This window comes from Octopus bimaculoides, chromosome 2 (assembly GCF_046866305.1).
Source record: "Octopus bimaculoides isolate indiv1 chromosome 2, ASM4686630v1, whole genome shotgun sequence".
In the NCBI taxonomy this organism is placed as follows: domain Eukaryota; kingdom Metazoa; phylum Mollusca; class Cephalopoda; order Octopoda; family Octopodidae; genus Octopus; species Octopus bimaculoides.
The window spans coordinates 52,283,314-52,303,975 of NC_142929.1; the positions used below are offsets into that span (position 1 = coordinate 52,283,314).

The window sequence follows — 20,662 nt, forward strand, 5'->3', positions numbered from 1 at the left end:
CACAGATATATATATATATATATATATATATATATATATATACTCTTTACTCTTTTACTTGTTTCAGTCATTTGACTGGGCCACGCTGGAGCACCGCCTTTAGTCAAGCAAATCGACCCCAGGAATTATTCTCTGTAAGCCTAGTACTTATTCTATCGGTCTCTTGCCGAACCGCTAAGTTACAGGAACGTAAACACAACAGCATCGGTTGTCAAGCGATGTTGGGGAGACAAACACACACACACACACATATATATATATATATATATATATATATATATATATATATATATACAACAGGCTTCTTTCAGTTTCTGTCTACCAAATCCACTCACAAGGCTTTGGTCGGCCTGAGGCTACTGTAGAAGACACTTGCCCAAAGTGCCACGCAGTAGGACTGAACCCAGAACCATGTGGTTGGTAATCAAGCTACTTACCACACAGTCACTCGTGTGCCTAAATCTACTCACAAGGCTTTGGCCTGAGGCTATAGTAGAAGATACTTGCCCTAGGTGCCAAGCAGTGGAACTGAACCCAGAACCATGTGGTTGGGAAGCCAGTTTCTTACCACATAGCCACTCCTGCACATAGAATAATAATTTTTTTTTTTTATATAAATTCTGTTATAGAATGCAAAGGAATGAAAAAAAAAATTAATTTCAAATGGTTTCAGATATACCTATTTTTGTAACAAGAAACCAAGTTGGATTTTTAAGCATAAAAAATAGAATTCAAAATAAATACAAAAATATAGAAGTACATCAGACAATAAATACAAAGTAAATGCAAAATATATCTGAAGAATATATGATTTAAGGTAGGAAGTTCTACAGAGATTTTAAAATTTTATTCTCTCTAAGATCCTACCTATGACAAAATTTAAAATTTCATAAATTTTTTTTAATATCCTGCATCATATGAAGACTACAGGTTTGTCCCTGATAAGATAATGCTTAAAAGAATCTAAAAATCATTGTGTTTTAGCAAATATCATATGAAAGATAAGAAATTCAACACTAACCGAAAGTTAATACATTTTCCATTCAAACCAATAATACTTGCTGTGTACTTATCTACCAACATGAAAGTCTCCACTAAACAGTATTCCATGATATTAACTCTCTCTCTCTCTCACTCTTTCTTTCTTTTTTATTTTCTCTTTCTCTTCTTTCTCTCGTTCTTGCTTTCTTTCATATATAAACATACCCCATAGTTTTGAGCCATCCTTAATGACCTCACTCGTTCTCTTGATTATGCTCTTCTTCGGTTGTGGGTTTGTAAAATAAAACAAAGCAAGAATCAAATTTGGGGGCTGTGATATCCAGGTAGAGACGGGGGTAAGGGTAAGGTAGTAAGTAACTGTCAAGGACAAAAAGAAAAAAAAAGATGCTGAAAAAATTTAGGCTTCCTTCTATAGAGACTAATAGTGTAGTAGTGGCTCTGGTCACTGTTCTCCAAAATGTTGCTAGATTTCATAGGTTATTTAGTGCAATTAACTCTCGCTTTAATTGGTACAGAGAGAAAGGGGAGAAGAATTTGTATAGAAATGAAAGTGAATTTAGGAGAAAAGACAAAGAAATAGAAAAAAGTAAGAAATTGGAGTGATAACAAATCAGCTTAAAATGGAGTATAAAGTAATGAAAGAACAGTTGAAAAGAGAGCGGGGGGGGGGGGATATGATAAAAATTATTTTCAAAAATGATTAAGAAATTTGAAAGACAAAAAGAAAAATAGAGACAAAGAAAACTAGAAGTCACAAGCTAAAAAGAAGAGGAGGAGAAATAAGAAATGAAGAAAAGACAAATTAGAATAGCAACTGTGTTGTTATGTTAAAAGATAAACCATTGAGAATAAACTGAACTTTTGATGCTAACTACATTAAATATGTTAACACTAACTTAACTATTGTTATTGTTTAGTGTCAGATTAGCCTGGGTGCGGGGAGGGCGTATGTAGACTTAAAAGTTCAGTTGAAAATAAAACAATTATGAAGAGATAAATCATTCATATTGTAATGAGAAGAGAAGAAACAAAAATAAAATGGTAGATGGTAGGAGGAGAAAAAAAAATGACAAAAATATCACTTAAAAACAACACATTTCTTTGTTGAATTATTTCACATGGGTTTATGTTAATTTGTTGAATTAAACAAGAAAACTCAACAGTTCCTTTATATGTGATGTGGATGTATATGCATGTAGTTGCTCATACAAAACATATGTTACCTTTATACAAGCAATGTGTTGTTCTTGATATCAACTACAACCGACATCATACTCAACCACATAAACACATCATGCACAATAAAGACGGAATACTAAGAGTTACATACATCTCCACAACACTCTGAAAAAACAGTGAAGAAAACAAAATGATACACAAATATTTAAAATACTCACAGTACATTTGGCCAAGAGAAAGAAACAATAATGGTGGTACACGAACAATACATTAAATCTATCATGGATTGTGTCAATCCAATTTAGGCCCCCAATCTCTTCATAATTAAAGCACTAAATTGTAGATAACACAAAACGGTGCAATTACCACAGGTTGTCCGCAGATCAGAGCTGCTGCATTTTCTGGCATACAAGTCAAATTTTTCAGACCAAAATTTTCAGCTAAAATAGGTAGGCCAACTTAAACACCAAGACGACATTGGAGGACGAAAAGTTTCATGCTGAAAAGCAACAGGACTCGGAAAGATAGTAAGGATGTTTGAATGTTTACACATGTTTACAGCAAATACCATGTTGACTTGTATGCTGGAAAATGTAGTACCAACCATCTGCACAATGCAACAAAAACACTAAAAATAAAAGACCACTTAAATATGTAAGAAGCAAACTTCAACCTTCAGAGTATGAGCCACTGCATGAAAAAAAAAAAAAAATCACCTCCAAACTCCCAGGACATTATGACAACACCATTCTATAAAAAAAAACATTTACGCTCTCCCACTCAAGCCAAATAAACAAAAAATATTAATATACAGATAGCTGAAGCATCAAAAGTCAATAATATACAAGGTGGTATCAAAAAGTTCCAGGACTTGTTATGTTTAATATAAAATAACTTATTTACCTAAGTTTTAAAATTATCTCCTTCGAAATAGTCACCTTGTGTAGCAATATACCAGTCCTAGCAATCCTGCTATATTTGGAATCTGGCCCGGAAGTCGTTTTCTGTAAGTGAGTCAAGGACCTCCTGTGATTTGCTCTGGATCAACATCAGTGTTAAAATGGTGACCTTTGAGGTGCTAAATCTGGCGAATAGGGCAGGTGTGGAAGCGATACCATGTTTTTGGTGAGTAACTCATGAGTAAGGAGAACTTGGTGACAGGGTTTATGGTCGTCATGAAGAATCCAATACTTCATGCTCCACAGATCCGGTTGCTTTTGCCAAATGTCTTCCCTCGAAAGCTTCAAAACGTCACAGTAGAACTCTCAATTAACAGTCTGGCTCTGGGGGAGAAATTCTTGATACACAATACCACATTTCTGGGGTAGTAACACTTAAGGTAGGTCTTCCAGATTGCTCATCTTCCAGGGATGTTCTTCCACTTTTGTAGTGCCTGTGCCTCTCGAAACATTGCATACAATCCATTGCCTCATGACCATAAGCTCGACAAAGCATGTTCGATGCCTCTGTAGCAGACTTCCCAAGTTTAACACAGAATTTCATGTTAGTTCCTTGTTCCTGTCCATGACAAAATTGCATACTACAACATACACATAATCACAAAAACACAAATTTCACAATTTGCGAACTAAATACAGTTATGTCACTCAGTAAACTGCTTTCTGAAAGTCACTGCTAGCTCTCACTGTGTACACAACCGTGTGTTGCCATCTGTTGGGCAATAGTGAACTAGTCTGAGAACTTTTTGATACTACTCCCGTATATATATATATATATATATATATATATGTACACACATACGCATATATATGTAAATGTAAGATCCAGAGATCAAGGTGTAGGAAGAAAAAAGAAAAAAGCAAAGCAATGAGGAGAGAGAAATTGATAGAAGGAATAGGGAGGTGAGGGTGATAGAGACAGGAAGATATGAGAGTGTAAAAAGATGATAGGTAAAGAGTAAAGGAGTGTCAGATAGAAAGAATGGGGGTGTGATGGGTGATAGAAAGAGAAAGGTATGAGAATGTAAAGAGTAAAGGAGTGTCTGGTATGTAGTGATAGAGCCTAAGTAAGGGGCAGAGAGAGGGGTAAGGTGTAGTAAAATGGTGGAATGAAGAATTTGGGAATATACATTGGACTCCTCATTCTCATAATCACCGAACCTGGAGCTTAACTATAGTTTATCCATAGCACTTATTCAGCATTACCTGACACCATTACCCCCCCCCCCCCTCTCTCTCTCTCTTTCTCTCTCTCTCTCTCTCTCTCTCTCTCTCTCTCTCTCTCTCTCTCTCTCTCTCTCTCTCTCTCTCTCTCTCTCTCTCTCTCTCTATATATATATATATATATATATATATATATATGTGTGTGTATATATATGTATATATATATATATATATATATATATATACATACAATGTGAAGGCACATTGCTCAGTGGTTAGAGTATTGGCATCACAATCATGAGGTAGTGAGTTTGATTCCTAGACCAGGGTGTGTGTTGTGTTCTTGAGCAAGACACTTTATTTCACATTGCTCCAGTTCACTCAGTTGTAGAAATGACTTGTAATGTTACTGGTGCCAAGCTGTAACGACCTTAGCCTTTCCCTTGGATAACATTGGTAGCGTAGAGAGAGGAGGCTGATATGTTAGGACTTGTGCCTCAGAGGAGAATTTTCTAGGTGCAATCTCATGATCATTCATGACCAAATGAGGTTTATACCCTGCGTTGCCTTCTGACACTTGTGCTGGTGGCACATTAGAAAATCATTCAAGCGAGGTCGTTGCCAGTACCGCTGGACTGGCTCCCGTGCAGGTGGCACGTAAAAGACACCATTTTGAGCGTGGCTGTTGCCAGTACCATGTGACTGGCCCTCATGCCAGTGGCACGTAAAAGCACCCACTACACTCTTGGAGTGGTTGTCGTTAGGAAGGGCATCCAGCTGTAGAAACTCTGCCAGATCAGATTGGAGCCTGGTTCAGCCTTCTGGCTTGCCAGTCCTCAGTCAAATCGTCCCACCCAAGCTAGCATGGAAAGTGGACGTTAAACGACGATGATGATGATGATGATGATGATGATGATGATATATATATATATATATATATATGGGGGGTGCATGTGTGTTTGTGTGTTACTGTCTTCTTTCTTTGATATTCCATCTTAGTTGTAAGCTAGTTCCACTGTCAATTAAGCAGTGTCCTTTTCCATTATCCTGTAAAAACCGGTCTGGTCATAAAGAAATATTATTTTACTTGAGGGTCAGTGACAGGAAGGGCATCCAGTTGTAGAAATTCTACCTGAATTAATTCTATTTGACTCATGCAAGCATAGAAAGTGGACATTAAAATGATGACATCCATAGTTAACTAAGAGATCAAAGGAGGAGGAAGAGGAATAAAAGGCAATAGCTGTGAAAGGGGGTGGGGAGAACATTAAAATAATTACTTTTTCACGCAGCTATCCTCCTCCATTCTCACCACATGTCCATACCAGCGCAATCGTCTCTCTTGCACGCCACAACTGATGCTTCTAATGTTCAGCTTTTCTCTCAAGATACTTACACTCTGACGGGTATTCACATTGACATTACACATCCAACGGAGCATACTGGCTTCATTCCTTGCGAGCTTACGTATGTCCTCAACATGGGCTGTAACTGCTGAGGACATACGTAAGCTCGCAAGGAATGAAGCCAGTATGCTCCGTTGGATGTGTAATGTCAATGTGAATACCCGTCAGAGTGTAAGTATCTTGAGAGAAAAGCTGAACATTAGAAGCATCAGTTGTGGCGTGCAAGAGAGACGATTGCGCTGGTATGGACATGTGGTGAGAATGGAGGAGGATAGCTGCGTGAAAAAGTGCCACACCCTAACAGTTGAGGGAACCCGTGGAAGAGGTAGGCCCAGGAAGACCTGGGCTGAGGTGGTGAGGCAAGACCTTCGTACATTGGGCCTCACCGAGGCGATGACTACGGACCGAGACCTTTGGAAATGGGCTGTGCGTGAGAAGACCCGGCAAGCCAAGTAAGATCGTTGCCAGTGCCCCTGGACTGGTTCTTGTGCGGGTGGCACATGAGATGCACCATTTTGAGCGTGGCCGTTGCCAGTACCGCCTGACTGGCTCCTGTAGGATTTTCGAGCGAGATCGTTGCCAGTGCCCCTGGACTGGCTTGTGCGGGTGGCACATAAAAGACACCATTTCGAGCGTGGCCGTTTTCGTGCGGGTGACACGTAAAAGCACCCACTACACTCTCTGAGTGGTTGGCGTTAGGAAGGGCATCCAGCTGTAGAAACTCTGCCAAATCAGACTGGAGCCTGGTGTTGCCATCCGGTTTCACCAGTCCTCAGTCAAATCGTCCAACCCATGCTAGCATGGAAAGCGGACGTTAAACGATGATGATGATGATGATTAACTTTTTAAAAAAGAATCAGGACTGATGGTGGCAGCATAACAAACACCAGTTAAGTCAAGCAAAAGATTGTTCTAAATGAACAAGTTAGGCTGGAGATAAGGAGTGAGGAAGGGTTTTCTTGTAGGCCAACAATAGTTGGATGAATGCATGCACAGACAGATAGATAGAGGCAACTCTGAGCAAATTTAAAGTCATAGCTTTAACTAAAGCACAGTCAACAACATTAACTGAGTTGTGCTATTAGACCACCAGGTTGGGAGAAATTCAGCAGTATCAACTGTTATCTCCCTTTGGTATTTCTCATTGATAACAGCTCAAGAGCTAGAAACACAGCATCAGGGAATCCAACAGGGGCCAACACTGGGCAGATATGGTGTTTTTACACTTTTTACCATAAGAGAGAATTTTTTCTTGATGGTAGCTGCAGTGAATTTGTTTTTAGAAGTTGAAATATATTGCAAACATTGTTAGCTAACCAAAAGTTCACCTGTGCCAAAACACTGGTACTGGTGAATATATGGTGACATATATGATATAGGTGGAGGCGCAATGGTCTAGTGGTTAGGGCAGTGAACTCGCGGTCATAGGATCGCGGTTTCGATTCCCAGACCGGGCGTTGTGAGTGTTTATTGAGCAAAAACACCTAAAGCTCCACAAGGCTCCAGCAGGGGATGGTGGCGGCGAACCCTGCTGTACTCTTTCACCACAACTTTCTCTCACTCTTACTTCCTGTTTCTGTTGTGCCAGTAATTCAAAGGGTCAGCCTTGTCACACTGTGTCATGCTGAATATCCCCGAGAACTACGTTAAGGGTACACGTGTCTGTGGAATACTCAGCCACTTGCACGTTAATTTCATGAGCAGGCTGTTCCGTTGATCGGATCAACTGGAACCCTTGATGTCATAAGCGACGGAGTGCCAAAAAACATGACATAGAGTGAAAGAGATATATATATATGTATATATGTATATATATATATATATATATATATATATATATATACACACACACACACACACAGAGATTGGATTGGATTGTTTATAGTCAGTTCACTGCAGGATGAAGGCCCCAGCATGTTCTCTCTACCAACCATGGTCTGATGTGCAGGCCATGAATTTGAGATCATGCTGGTTTGATGAGCCTACTCTGTCACATTTGCTTGATGTGGCTTGACAAAAGGTGTCTGTGTTTATGTGTGTATTTATATATATATTCGGATTCTCACCAGCCTGAGGTGATAGGTTCTGTTAGGGGCTTCAAAACTTGAAGTAGCACAGAATTCAAATAAAAGTGTTTTGAATAATACATATAATTCTCAATAAATGTGTTAAGTGCCATTTCTTTTGTTTGTCCACTCACTCATGTGTGTGTGTGTGTATACAAGCACACAAATATATACATACATGTATATTAAATATATATACATACATATAAACTTACATGCGTGTGTGTGTGCGTGTGTGTAAACAGCACACACACACACACACACTCTCTCTCTCTCTCTCTCACACACACACACATACACATACAAAAATTTAAAAATCTAGGTAGACATTAGCAATACAATGGTATTTGTAACCAGAAATTAAATAGCAGATAGATTTAGTTGTAAATTACTAAGTAGCTGTAACCAGACTGTCTTTTTTTGACCAGAAATAAGCCTTGACATTGCTGGTTACATCTACTGAGTAAACTGAACAGCAAAGCAAGTCAACCAAAGTGAGTCAGTTTCCAAGTTTTTTTTTTTTTTTAAATCAGACATAACTCTTTTATATTTTACTTGTTTCAATCATTGGACTGTGACAATGCTGAGGCACTGCCTTGAAGGGTTTGGTGGAACAAGTCACATCTACTGCCAGTACTTATTTTCTTTAAAACCAAATACGTATTTCTATTGGTCTTTTTTACCAAACCACTAAGTTATAGAAATGCAAACAAACCAACACAAGGTCAAGTGGTGGTAGGGGGAAAATGAAAGCATGAAGATGCATGCACACACACACACACACATACACACATTTTATTAATATTTAGCAAAAGCAACAAAGTTACTCAAGGACCAAGAGTTTTGTGCAAACGTCTAGTTAGAATAGAGGCAGCTGACGAAGGATTAATTCCAAGTGGCTATCTAGGACTACATTATGTAGAGTGTCCTTCCTAGTTTAATAAAAATAAAATTATGTCTCCCTAGCTCTGAGGACTTTATACAGATTAGATTATAACACCCATAAATTGCCAAAATGTAAAATATCTATCTACATTTGGTTAGGACATTGACCTTTCTTAGGCGATATTACCACTGTATCTATTAGCCTATTCCCAACATTTATATAAACTAAGGAATATAGAATTAAATATAATTGAGTTAAAAAAAAAAAAAAAACAAAAAAAAAAAAACAGGCAGTGTATTTGACCTCAAAACCTTTAAGCTAGTAATCCAGTACTATATCCACTCTGCCGTATCACTTTTACTAACTAGGGGGTCATGTAAGTACTGACAAAAACAAACAAAACACACTAAACTTGAAGATTTTGAAGCACATTTTCATGCATATACATGCTCTTTTTTTCTGATGTTTACAGATATGGTGCTTATACTTTTCCTATGTAAACATAAAAAAGCTTGATATATGCTTGTGGTGAAAATGTCAAGTGTTTGATGTGTTTGTGTGCAGGGTATCTAGGATTATAAACCAGGATTAACCAATATTAACCCATATAATAACTTCAGTGTGTATGAGTGTGACAAGAGATGTTAGAATTACCTCAATTTGTCATTCTGTCCTATATAGGAGTGCTTAGTGTCAATAAGTTTTACTTTGAAGGAAAAAAGAAAAGCACTAAGCATGATAAATGTAAGAGAAAAGAATATCTTAGTTAATGTTTTAAGGTATAATAACAGTTTTTTAAAAAAACCCACAATGGTTAAAAATTAGTAAAGAAGAATTACAGTTTATATTTATTCATGAAAAGAAAGGGGGATTAAATATGGTGTTACATATGGTTGGATGGATATATTAAATTCCCCATCATTAATGGTTGTCCCCTCCTAGGTTCACTTTTGAGGCCTTGGGATATGCATCCCTTATGCCCCCACCACATGCCTCCCAAAACAAGTTACAAGCTTGTATCTCAAGGAACCTTAAATAACTAACACCGAATACAACTGACTGTTGCAATAGAAGTAATAAAATTGATGAGTATTTTATCAGCTTGCAGTACTGGATTGAACTCCTGCAGAGGTTCTACCATTTATCAAGTTGAATGGAGACAGATGAGTTCTGCTAGCTTGTACAAGTACTGCAGTGGCACTTCTCCAATTCAGTAAGTTGTGGGACTCACCTTACCACCCAAGAAAAATGTTACTGAAATTCAAAAGTTAATGTATACATTAATGCATCTGAAAGGAAAATATTTCATTCTTCCTGTGTTCTTTCAACTAATTAATTTATAGCAAATGTATGAAATAACTTGCACTGCTGTGATAAGAGTCAAACATCAAATGTTAACATTTAGCTTGACTTGCCTTAATCAACAGTATTTATCAATCATTGATCTTCATAACTGGATTGAGTTTTGAAGTATATATTTTTCCAAATATATTAGTAATGTATGTTAAAATAAAATGGTCCTGACTATAAATTAGAGCCAGAGCACACAAGTGATTTGCTAAGAAGTTTTAGCTAGGCCATAAATATACACACACACACAAAGTAAATGTGGAAATCTCATTGCTGAGGATTTAGTTCTGTTGTGAATTGGCTTGACAATGTAAAAACATCATTATTCACTCAGAATTGATAACCAAGAGCTTAACATTAACAACATGTATCTTTTATCTTTTACTTGTTTCAGTTATTTGAGTACAGCCATGCTGGGGCACCACCTTGAAGGGCTTTTTTTTTAGTTGAACAAATCGACTCCAGGAATTATTTTTAAAAGCCTAGTATTTATTCTATTGATCTCTTTTGCTGAACTGCTAAGTTAGTGGACATAAACACACCAACACTGATTGCCAAGCAGTGGTGGGGAGAAACAAACAAAGACATATGCACAAAGATATATACATACACACACACACGCACGTGCACACACACACACGCACACACACACACACACACACACACACACACACACACACGACAGGCTTCTTTGAGTTTCCATTTACAAAATCCACTGACAAAGCTTTGGTCAGTCCGAGGATATGGTAAAAGACACTTGCCCAAGGCGCCATGCAGTGAGACTGAACCCAAAATCTTGTGGTTGGAAAGCAAGCTTTTTACCACACAGCCACACCTGCATCTATATACTGAAGGATTATACAGGGTCTTGAATTCCATAATTTGGCAGCTACTGAAAAAGTTATGAGTGTCAAAAATAGCTTTATAAAACCAACTGAAGTCATGAGCGAAAGGCTGGGAAATTAATAAAATGCTCAAGTGGATGTCCACCAAAGTTCTGTTCTTGGCCGACATCTTTTTTATAAGGTTCCTTTGCTCCAAGGAAGTTTTATGCAATAATAACCTGGTCCTTATTACTGAATCTATTAAAGGGGAAAATGTTTGAAAGAAGAGTAATTTAGAAACGATACAATTATAGCAAAAATTGATGCAAAAGCTTATAGTACAGAGAATAAAAGACCAATGCAATTTTAGAAGTAGGCTTACCCAATAAGTTGAAGGGAGTAGATAAAATTCAATATTAAACACTCAAAACTTAAGGTGCCATTACCAATGCAGTCTTTCCTTTATTTATATTATTTCTAGAATAGTTATCTTGGACTATATAATCCAATTTGATTCTTTTTTATGATTAATGACAGGGTGTAATTTGTGACAGTAGTAGTAGTAGTAGTAGTAGTAGTAGTAGTAGTAGTAGTAGTAGTAGTAGTAGTATCAGCAGCAGCCAAAGAAAAAAAAAAGTTTCTCAAAATTGGACCAAAAGCAAATAAGTGGCAGTATTTTTTATAATAGTAGTTTAAAACACAAAGCTGTTTAAAATAACAGATGTTATAACTTACATTAGAAACTGAAAAATCTAATCAACTATCACTACTACTATTTTCTTGATTTACTGTCATGTATTGTGATACCTTTCAACCTAAAACATGAATCATTTTAATAGATCAATATCTGAACTAGAAATTTGTTGTTAATGTTGTTGTTGTTATGACTGGTGAGCTGGCAGAATTGTTAGTGCCAGCATTTTATCTGTCTTTATGTTCTGAGTTCAAATTATACCATGGTCAACTTTACCTTTCATCCCCTTGGGGGTCAATAAGATAAGTACCATTTGAATCCTGGAGTTGATGTAATTGACTTATGCCCTCCCTTGAAATTGCTGGCTTTGTGTCAAAATTTGAAACCATTATTATTATTATTATTACTACTACTACGCCGGGTGAAATGCTAAGCGGTATTTCATCTGCCACTATGTTCTGAGTTCAAACTCTACTGAGGTTAACTTTGCTTTTCATCCTTTAGGGGTTGATAAATTACCAGTGAAATACTGGAGTAGTTGTAATTGACTCATCCCTTCCCCCAAAATGGCTGCCCTTGTGGTAAAATTTGAAACCATTATTATTATTGTTATCATTATTAAGGAGGTGAGCTGGCAGAATCGTTAGCATAACGGGCAAATTGCATAGCAACATTTTGCCTGTCGCTATGTTCTGAGTTCAAATTATGCCAAGGTCAACATTGCCTTTCATCCTTTCAGGGTCAATAAATTAAATACCAGTGAAACACTGGTGTCGATATAGTCAACTAGTCCCGTCCCCCAATTTCAGGCCTTGTACCTATAGCAAAGTTTATCATTATTATTAAGGCGGTGAGTTGGCAGAATCATTAGTACACCACTACATTCTGAGTTCAATTTCGCCAAGGTTGAGTTTGTCTTTCATCCTTTCGGGGTCAATAAATTAAGTACCAGTGAGACACTGGTGTCGATGTAATCAACTAGTCCCCTACCCCAAAATTTTAGGCTTCATGCCTACAGTAGAAAGGATTGTTGTTGTTGTTGCTGTTGCTGTTGTTGTTGTTGTTGTTGTTATTATTATTATTATTATTAAGAAGGTGGTGAGCTGGCAGAATTGTTAGCACGCCAAGCAAAATATTTAACGGCATTTCTTCTGTCTATATGTTTTAAGTTCAACTTCTGCCAAGGTCAGCTTTGCTTTTCATCCTTTCAGGGGTCACAATTAACCCTTCCCTGAAACAGCTGGCTATATGCCACAATTTGAAATCATCATTATTAAGGCAGCAAGCTGGTAGAATTGATAACATGTCAGATAAAATACTTAGTGGCTATTTCATCTGCTTTTATGATCTGAGTTCAAATTCCACTCAGGTCAACTGCCTTTTATCCTTTTGGAGATGATGAAATAAGTACCTATTGTCACTGAGGTCAATATAAATGACCAGCTCCCTCCCCACAGATGTCAGGCTTTGTGCCTATAGTAGAAATAGTTATTAAAAAAAGTGGCAAGTTGGCAAAACCTATAGCACATCAGGCAAAATGCTTGGCAGCATTTTGTCTGTCACTACATCCCGAGTTCAAATTCTATTGCGGTCAACTTTGCCTTTCATCCTTTCAGGATCAATAAGTTAAAGTACCAGTTGAACACTGGGGTCGATGTAATCAAATCATCCCCTGCCCCAAAACTGCTGCCCTTGTAGCAAAATTTGAAACTATTATTGTTATTATTATTAGTAGTAGTAATAGTATTAAGGTGGTGTACTGGCCAAACCATTACTGCAATGAACGAAATGCTTAGCAGCAATTCTTCCAGCTCATTACATTCTGAGCTTAAATGCTACTGAGGTTAACATTGCCTTTCATCCTTTTGGAATCAATAAAGTAAATACCAGTTGAGCACTGTGGTTTAGTTAATCAGCTAGCCCCCTCATCCAAAATTTCAGGTCTTGTGCATTTAACAGAATAGATTATTATTAAGGCAGTGAGCTGGCAGAATTGTTAGCATGCCAGGTGAAATGCTTAGTGGTATTTCGTCTGTTGCTACATTCTGAGTTCAAATTCCGCTGGGGTCAACTTTTGCTTTTCATCCTTTTGGGGTTGATAAATTAAGTACCAGTCAAGTACTGGGGTCAATGTGATCAATTATCCCCCTCCCCACAAAAGTCCATGCCTTGTACCTATAGCAGCAAGGATTATTATTATTATTATTATTATCATCATTATTATTGCTGTTGTTGTTGTTACTCAATCTCATTATGTTTCCTTGAAGTTAAGAGTGAAAACATTGATAACAATAAAAGGCTATTAATTTTGGTGATATATAATGAAACAATGAAAACAATGACTAGAACTGTTCAAATGCAAACCTTAAAAAGTATGCATAAAAAAAAATGTCAAATACTATATTTAAAACAACTTGATCATGGTAGACAGTTTGTATTTGTGAGCTATTAAGCCATTTGGTAATCAAATAAGTTTAGCATCTGTTACCAAATATATCACAGATGTTTATGAACAGGAACAAGTTCATAAACTGAATGATGTATTTGAAAGTTAAAGTTTTTTAAATTAAAAACTAATTATTCACACTGAGAATAAGCGCAAAATAAAATGATGATGATGATGATAATAATAATAATAATCTTTTCTGCTATATGCACAAGGCTTGAAATTTAGAGGAGGGAGTTAGTTGATTACATTCATCCCAGTACTTATTTTATCGACCCTGAAAGGATGAAAGGTAAAGTTGACCATGACAGAATTTGAACCCAGAACATAAAGAAAATGGTTGGAAGTGTTATCATGAACATGTTTTATCTTGGTATAAAAAATGAGCTACAGCAAATATTCTGTTCAATATCACAGATTTGCTTGTCAGTTTTTTGACCTAAACTGCTTGAGCATGTTCCTTAGTGGCTGATGATATGTGCATCTCTGATCATGAGCAGAAGTAGTGGGGGAGCATTGTAGCCATGTGTTGAGAGGAATTCTTTGGAATTTGAATAATTCGCCTCTGGAAACATGGGTATTTTGTTCAAAACCCTTAAAGAACCCTTATTTAAGGAACCTTTTGAGTGGAATGGGCTACTCAACCAGAAGAAAATTCTAACTGGACGCCACCTGCAAGGTCATGCATTGTTTAACTTGATATAAGATCACCATGTTGTGCACATATGATTGTGATGTATGTGCCTGGTGTACCCTTATCAGACGAGTAGTCATACTGGGTATATTGGGTTTCATATAGTGTACCCCAGTGTCACTTTGATGGCATGTGCTGCTCTCTCACTCAATAATAATGATAATAATCATTTCTACTAAAGGCACAAGGCCTGAAATTTGGGAGGAGGGGACTAGTTAATTACATTGATACCAGTGTTTCACTGGTACTTAATTTATCAACCCCAAAAGGATGAAAGGCAAAGTCAACCTCGGCGGAATTTGAACTCGGAATGTAGCAGCAAACAAAATACTGCTAAGCATTTCGTCCAGCATGCTAACAATTCTGCCAGCTCACCACCTTAATAATAATAATAAACCTTTCTACTATAGACACAAGGCCTGAAATTTTGGGGGAGTGGGTAAATCAATTACATTGATTCCAATACTCAACTGGTACTTATTTTACCAACCCTGAAAGGATGAAAGGGTGTGTAAGATATTTGAGGACAGATTTATGTCTATAAAAAAAAAGCAGATATATAATAACAGATAATAACTTTATTTCTCAAAAAATGCTATGAGGATAAAAATAAACCTTCTTTTCTATAATGTTATTCAATAAAGCCACCTTCAGCTTCAACAACTGCTTCTATATGATATCTAAATCATCTACATGCTTGAATCAAATGGTCCTGGTTCATTTTGGACATTACTCTGACTATGGCAGCTTTCATAGAATCTTTGGTGTTTTGGGCATGTTCATTGACCTCTCTCTCAACAACACTCCACATGTAATAGTCCAATGGCTTGAGCTTTGGGGAATTAGGAGGCCAAATGTTAGGGGTTATGTGATCATGAAAATTTTCAGCCATTCATTCCTGTGTTACTAGAGCCATATGTGATAGTGCAGAGTCTTACTGAAACACATATAGCCTTCCATTGCATACACTGTCTATCCAGGGTATAACAATTATTTCCAGGACCTCAATGTAGGCGGCAGAGTTAACTCTAAGACCTTGTGGAAAGAAGTAAGGAGGCATCACATGTCCTTCATTGCTGACAACCCCTAAAACCATGATAGTTGCAGGAAATTTTGTATGCATAACATTTGGAACTTCAGAAGGGTCTGCACATAACCATCTCTCATTTCTTCTGTTTACTGGGTGAAGTTTTACTCATTTGAGAAAAACCAAATCAAATCTTCTTCTGCTGGATTTTTCAGTTTGTTTAAGAGCTTTTTAGATCTGATGTAGTGATTTTATTTTGCTTTTTCTGACAAATTTCCTCATCATGTAAGACTTATATCTGATGTCTTCAAGGACAATATTTCTGACTGTTCCTTCTGACACATGGAGATCTTTTGCAATTGACCTCATGGACTTTCTGGGATTATAATCAATGGTCTGTTGAACTTGCTGGATAAATTCAGGTGTCTCAATGATTTCAGAGCATTTAGAACACTTTTATGCTTTGATACTGGTGATATGTTTCCAGCTTCAATCTCTAGCTCCTTACAAACTTTGTAGACGAAAGAACTGACAACTTTTAAAAATCGAGATATTTCTAAATCACTATGCACAGCCTTTATAACCACAATAACAACATGCCTCTTCATTTCTTGAGTAAGCTGATGGTCTGGCATTATTATTTTCTGAAACAAAGATTATACAGAGTTAGCAAAAAATGCAGCAATGACAAAAAAGGTATGTCCTCAAATACCTTATGCACTGTATATATATATATATATATATATATATATATATATATATTGGAAGTTATGGGAGCAACTGTCTTTGAAGACTCATATTGTCATTGAATGCTATATATATATACATATATATATATATATATATATATATATATATATATACGTATGTGTGTGTGTGTGCACACGCATGCATATAATTATATATGTATGTGGTCTGTCCCCTTTCACCACTTGACAACAGATGTTGGTTTGTTTATGCCTCTATGATTTAGTAGTTCAGCAAAAAGAAACCAATAAAATAATTATCAGGCTTAAAAATAAGTACTGGGGTTGATTTGTTTGATTAAACCCTTCAAAGCAGTGTTCCAGTATGGCCACAGTTCATAAACTGAAACAAGTAAAAGATGAAAGCAAAAGATATATAAATCTCCCTTTGTCTGTCTCTCAAACATACACACACACACAAATCAGCATATTTAAGTTAATATATTACACATAGGAGGCAGTGAACTGACAATATTGTTACCTGCCTGAAAACTGCTGAGCAGCATTTCTTCCAACTTTACATTCTGAGTTCAAATACTGCTGGGATGACTTCGCCTTTCATCCTTTTGTGGTTGACAAAATAAGTAGTTAAGCACTGGGATCGATGTAATCAACTTACACCCATCCCTGAAATTGCTGGCCTTGTGCCCACATTTGAAACCAATACCACACATGGCATTTCTTATATAGTGAAAGACTTCAAGGCTTAAAGGAGAATGAAAATGGAGATTGTATGATGGCCACGCTTCTCTAGGGTAAAGTTACATGACTACAATTAAGAACCAAAAACTGAGTCATCCTCTATTTTCCAGGAATGTACCTTTTAGTTAACAAAGTTCACTATATCATATATAGGTGTGATGTGATTATAGTACATATAATATATTGATTATTGCCAATTCTAGTGATGACCATCCCACCAACAACTAAATCTCTTTGTTTCTGAACAACTGCTTACTCTAAGCTAGAAGTTCATAGCAATCAATATAATTCATTATTGAATAATATATCATATAAATTCTTGTGAAAGTTCTACAGCAAATGCTTTTAGATGGTAATACTAGCATGGAGGTATGATGTAAAACAGAAAAATGAATGATGTATACAGGATGAAAACCTACCTGTACTTAAACATAAATGAACAACATTTAAGGCAGTGAACTAACAACAGAAACATTGCCGCACCAGGCAAAATGCTGCTAAGCATTTTGTCTGACTTTATGTTCTGAGTTCACATTCTGCCGAGGTCGACTTTGCCTTTCATCCTTTTGGGGTTGATAAAATAAGTACCATCCTTGTAATATTTCTGCCTATTCACTGTAACTTTACTGGCATGTATGTCGTATTTTTTTTAATGTGTGAGTTTGTACAACAGGACGTCTGTGCATGCACACATACACACACACACAGTATACCTTAAGTAGCTCATGATGAAGTCATTTGGTACACATTACAAAACAAATATAACAACTCCTCAGTATTGATTTCTGCATGCGTGTACATGAGTATTAGTGTGTGTGTGTGTGTTAATGATTCCTAAAGATTGTTGGACAAACCTTTTTGTTGGATTCAATTAACTTGCATTGTTTTGCCAATCTTTGGCAAACACACAATAAAAGACTGTACATAATGAAAGATCAATCCATTTCAGGAAAAAAGGGGTTAACGAGAACAGTCCAAACATTATTCCATCAGACAGATGAATTTACTTAGCAATACAAAAGAGAAACCGATTATCCTGAATTAAATACCAATTATATATTATTCTAATAGTTACAGCTGATTGAATCAATACAGGACTGAGCTGCTAATCAAAGAATCCTGGATTCCATGTTGTGCTACTAAGCACTGCATTGTGTATACAGACTAAGACATTAAGCTCTCAATTGGCTCAGCTGAGCTACTTGTAAATAGGTTACATGAGTAGGTACAGGTAATGGTCCTCATACAGAATCACACCACTGCCCACTTTTAAACATCAAATCTTTCAATCTCTGACTCTTGCTACAAACCATATTTTCACTTCAAACCATAGAAAATTTAACAGATGGCAGTAGAACATACACACAATATTATCGTCATCATTTTCACATCCACTTTTCCAGGCTTGCATGGGTAAGCTGATTTTCTAAGCCTGGATGCCTTTCCTGTTAACAACCCTCACTAGTTGCAGAATATTAGAAATTAATGGCAGTGATTAGCATTTCCAACTATCCCATGATGCCAAGACAAGGAAATATAAACACACACAAATATATACATATACAACAGGCTTCTTTCAGTTTCCATCTACCAAATTCATCTCACAAGGCTTACCCAACCATGTGTCATCTCTTTCTCTCTTCATCTCTCTCTCCTTGTCTTTCATCCTTGCACATTCTTCCATATGAGAGACAAGGAGAGAGAGATGAAGGGAGAAAGAGATGACACATGGTTGGGTAAGTTATAAGAGTGTGGAGCAAATATAGTGAATGGGGAGATAGAGAGACATATAGAGGTAGAGGAGATAATTGAGCACTCAGGGAGTGGTCAATGTAAAATGTGGGTGGAAAGAATAATATTAAGAATGACAGACAGACAGACCAGGTAGTAAGAAAGATAAGTGGTATCAGGTAAAAGCTGGTGAAGTATGCAATTCTGCTTATATTTAATTACAGCAGCAGAATAGTGCCATCAGAGAGATGAAAGATGATGGGAATGTCTTATAGGAAACTAGGTATGAGACCCAGTCCTATACCTTGTACTTCCAGAAACTTTTTTTTTTTTTTTTTTTTTTGCTGAAGTACACAAGTCTTCTAAAGAATCACATACCACCTGTCATACAAGCTCTTTCTTCTCTCCTATGTGAGGTCTAAGGTCCTGAGATCAGCCTTCACCCTGTCATCTCATGTCTTCTTGGGTCACCTTCTGTTGCAAGCTCTATTCGCATTAAGTTACTGGCATTTCTTTATTCAAATATCCTCATCCGTATGCATCACATATCCATACCAGTGCAGTTCTACATTCTTGCACACTACATCTGATTTCTCTTATAATCTCTTTACTCTCTTTTACTTGTTTCAGTCATTTGACTGCGGCCATGCTGGAGCACCGCCTTTAGTCAAGCAAATCGACCCCGGGACTTATTCTTTGTAAGCCTAGTACTTATCCTATCGGTTTCTTTTGCCGAACCGCTAAGTTACGGGGACATAAACACACCAGCATCGTTTGTCAAGCAATTCTAGGGGGACAAACACAGACACACAAACACACACATATATATATATATACATACATACGACGGGCTTCTTTCAGTTTCCGTCTACCAAATCCACTCACAAGGCTTTGGTCAGCCCGAGGCTATAGTAGAAGACACTTGTCCAAGATGCTACGCAGTGGGACTGAACTCAGAACCATGTGGTTGGTAAGCAAGCTACTTACCACACAGCCACTCCTGCGCCTATATCCAGTTAAACAGCCCAATGGTGAGATATGAATCTAGATACCCTGAAAAAAATCATTCATAGATTTTTCTAACCCTGTTATTTACACTTGCCCTTTAAGCACAATATTAATTACACTCTCTGTTAAATGACCTATTTTTATACTGCAGGAAAGCCTAAATAGGTTTAGAATGAAAATCAAATACAAATGTCAAATGACAGTTCATGTATTTGAGGACAAAAGGAAACAGCAAATTCTTCCTTTAGCTATAGAGGATGAGTGATTGAATGGCACAAAAGGCTTCTAAGCATCAACAAAATAGCTGATGGAAAATACATCATAGGTACATTCTGCATAATAAATAGAAGTATTATAGGGTCTAATATGTGTAATATAGTGACTTGAAAAAATTCCTATCAACTGACAGGTGTGGCTTCGTGGTAAGAAACTTGCTTCCCAACCACGTTGGTTTTGGGTTCAGTCCCACTGTGTGGCACCTTGGGCAAATGTCTTTTACTATAGCACCAAGCTATGTGAGTGACTTTGATGGACAGAAGCTGAAAGAAGCCTATCATATGTACATACGTGTGTGTGTGTGTGTGTGTGTGTGATTATGAATGCATATGTATGTGTGTCCATGTGTTACTGTTTCCTTGCCAGGACTTTGTATGATAGTTGTAAAACAAGCATCATTGTCATACAAGTGGTTTCTCTCACAAACTTCTGTGAAAACAAGTCTGACCAAAGGGAAATATTAGTTGGCAGCAAGTAGGCCATCTGGCCATTGAAAATTTGA

At 37.0% G+C, this 20,662-nt stretch overlaps 1 protein-coding gene across 12 annotated transcripts in view; it reads right to left on the reverse strand.

Annotated features, from left to right (window-relative positions):
- The window catches only part of LOC106867406 (tripartite motif-containing protein 2), a 147,303-nt gene that overhangs the window by 66,337 nt on the left and 60,304 nt on the right, over positions 1-20,662 (reverse strand). Inside the window, exon 1 of one of the 12 annotated variants that reach the window (XM_014912272.3) lies at positions 11,219-11,301. The exons of 8 other annotated variants lie outside the window; for them this stretch is intronic. Coding sequence is in view for 1 of the 4 variants with exons in the window: in XM_052977134.2 (XP_052833094.1) it covers positions 1,207-1,224 (18 nt within the window). In the remaining 3 variants the exon portion in view is untranslated. Of the gene's footprint in view, positions 1-1,021; positions 1,460-3,084; positions 3,797-11,218; positions 11,302-20,662 lie in introns of those variants that run through there. 3 more of the 12 variants (XM_089345498.1, XM_089345493.1, XM_052977134.2) reach the window with 3 other exon arrangements.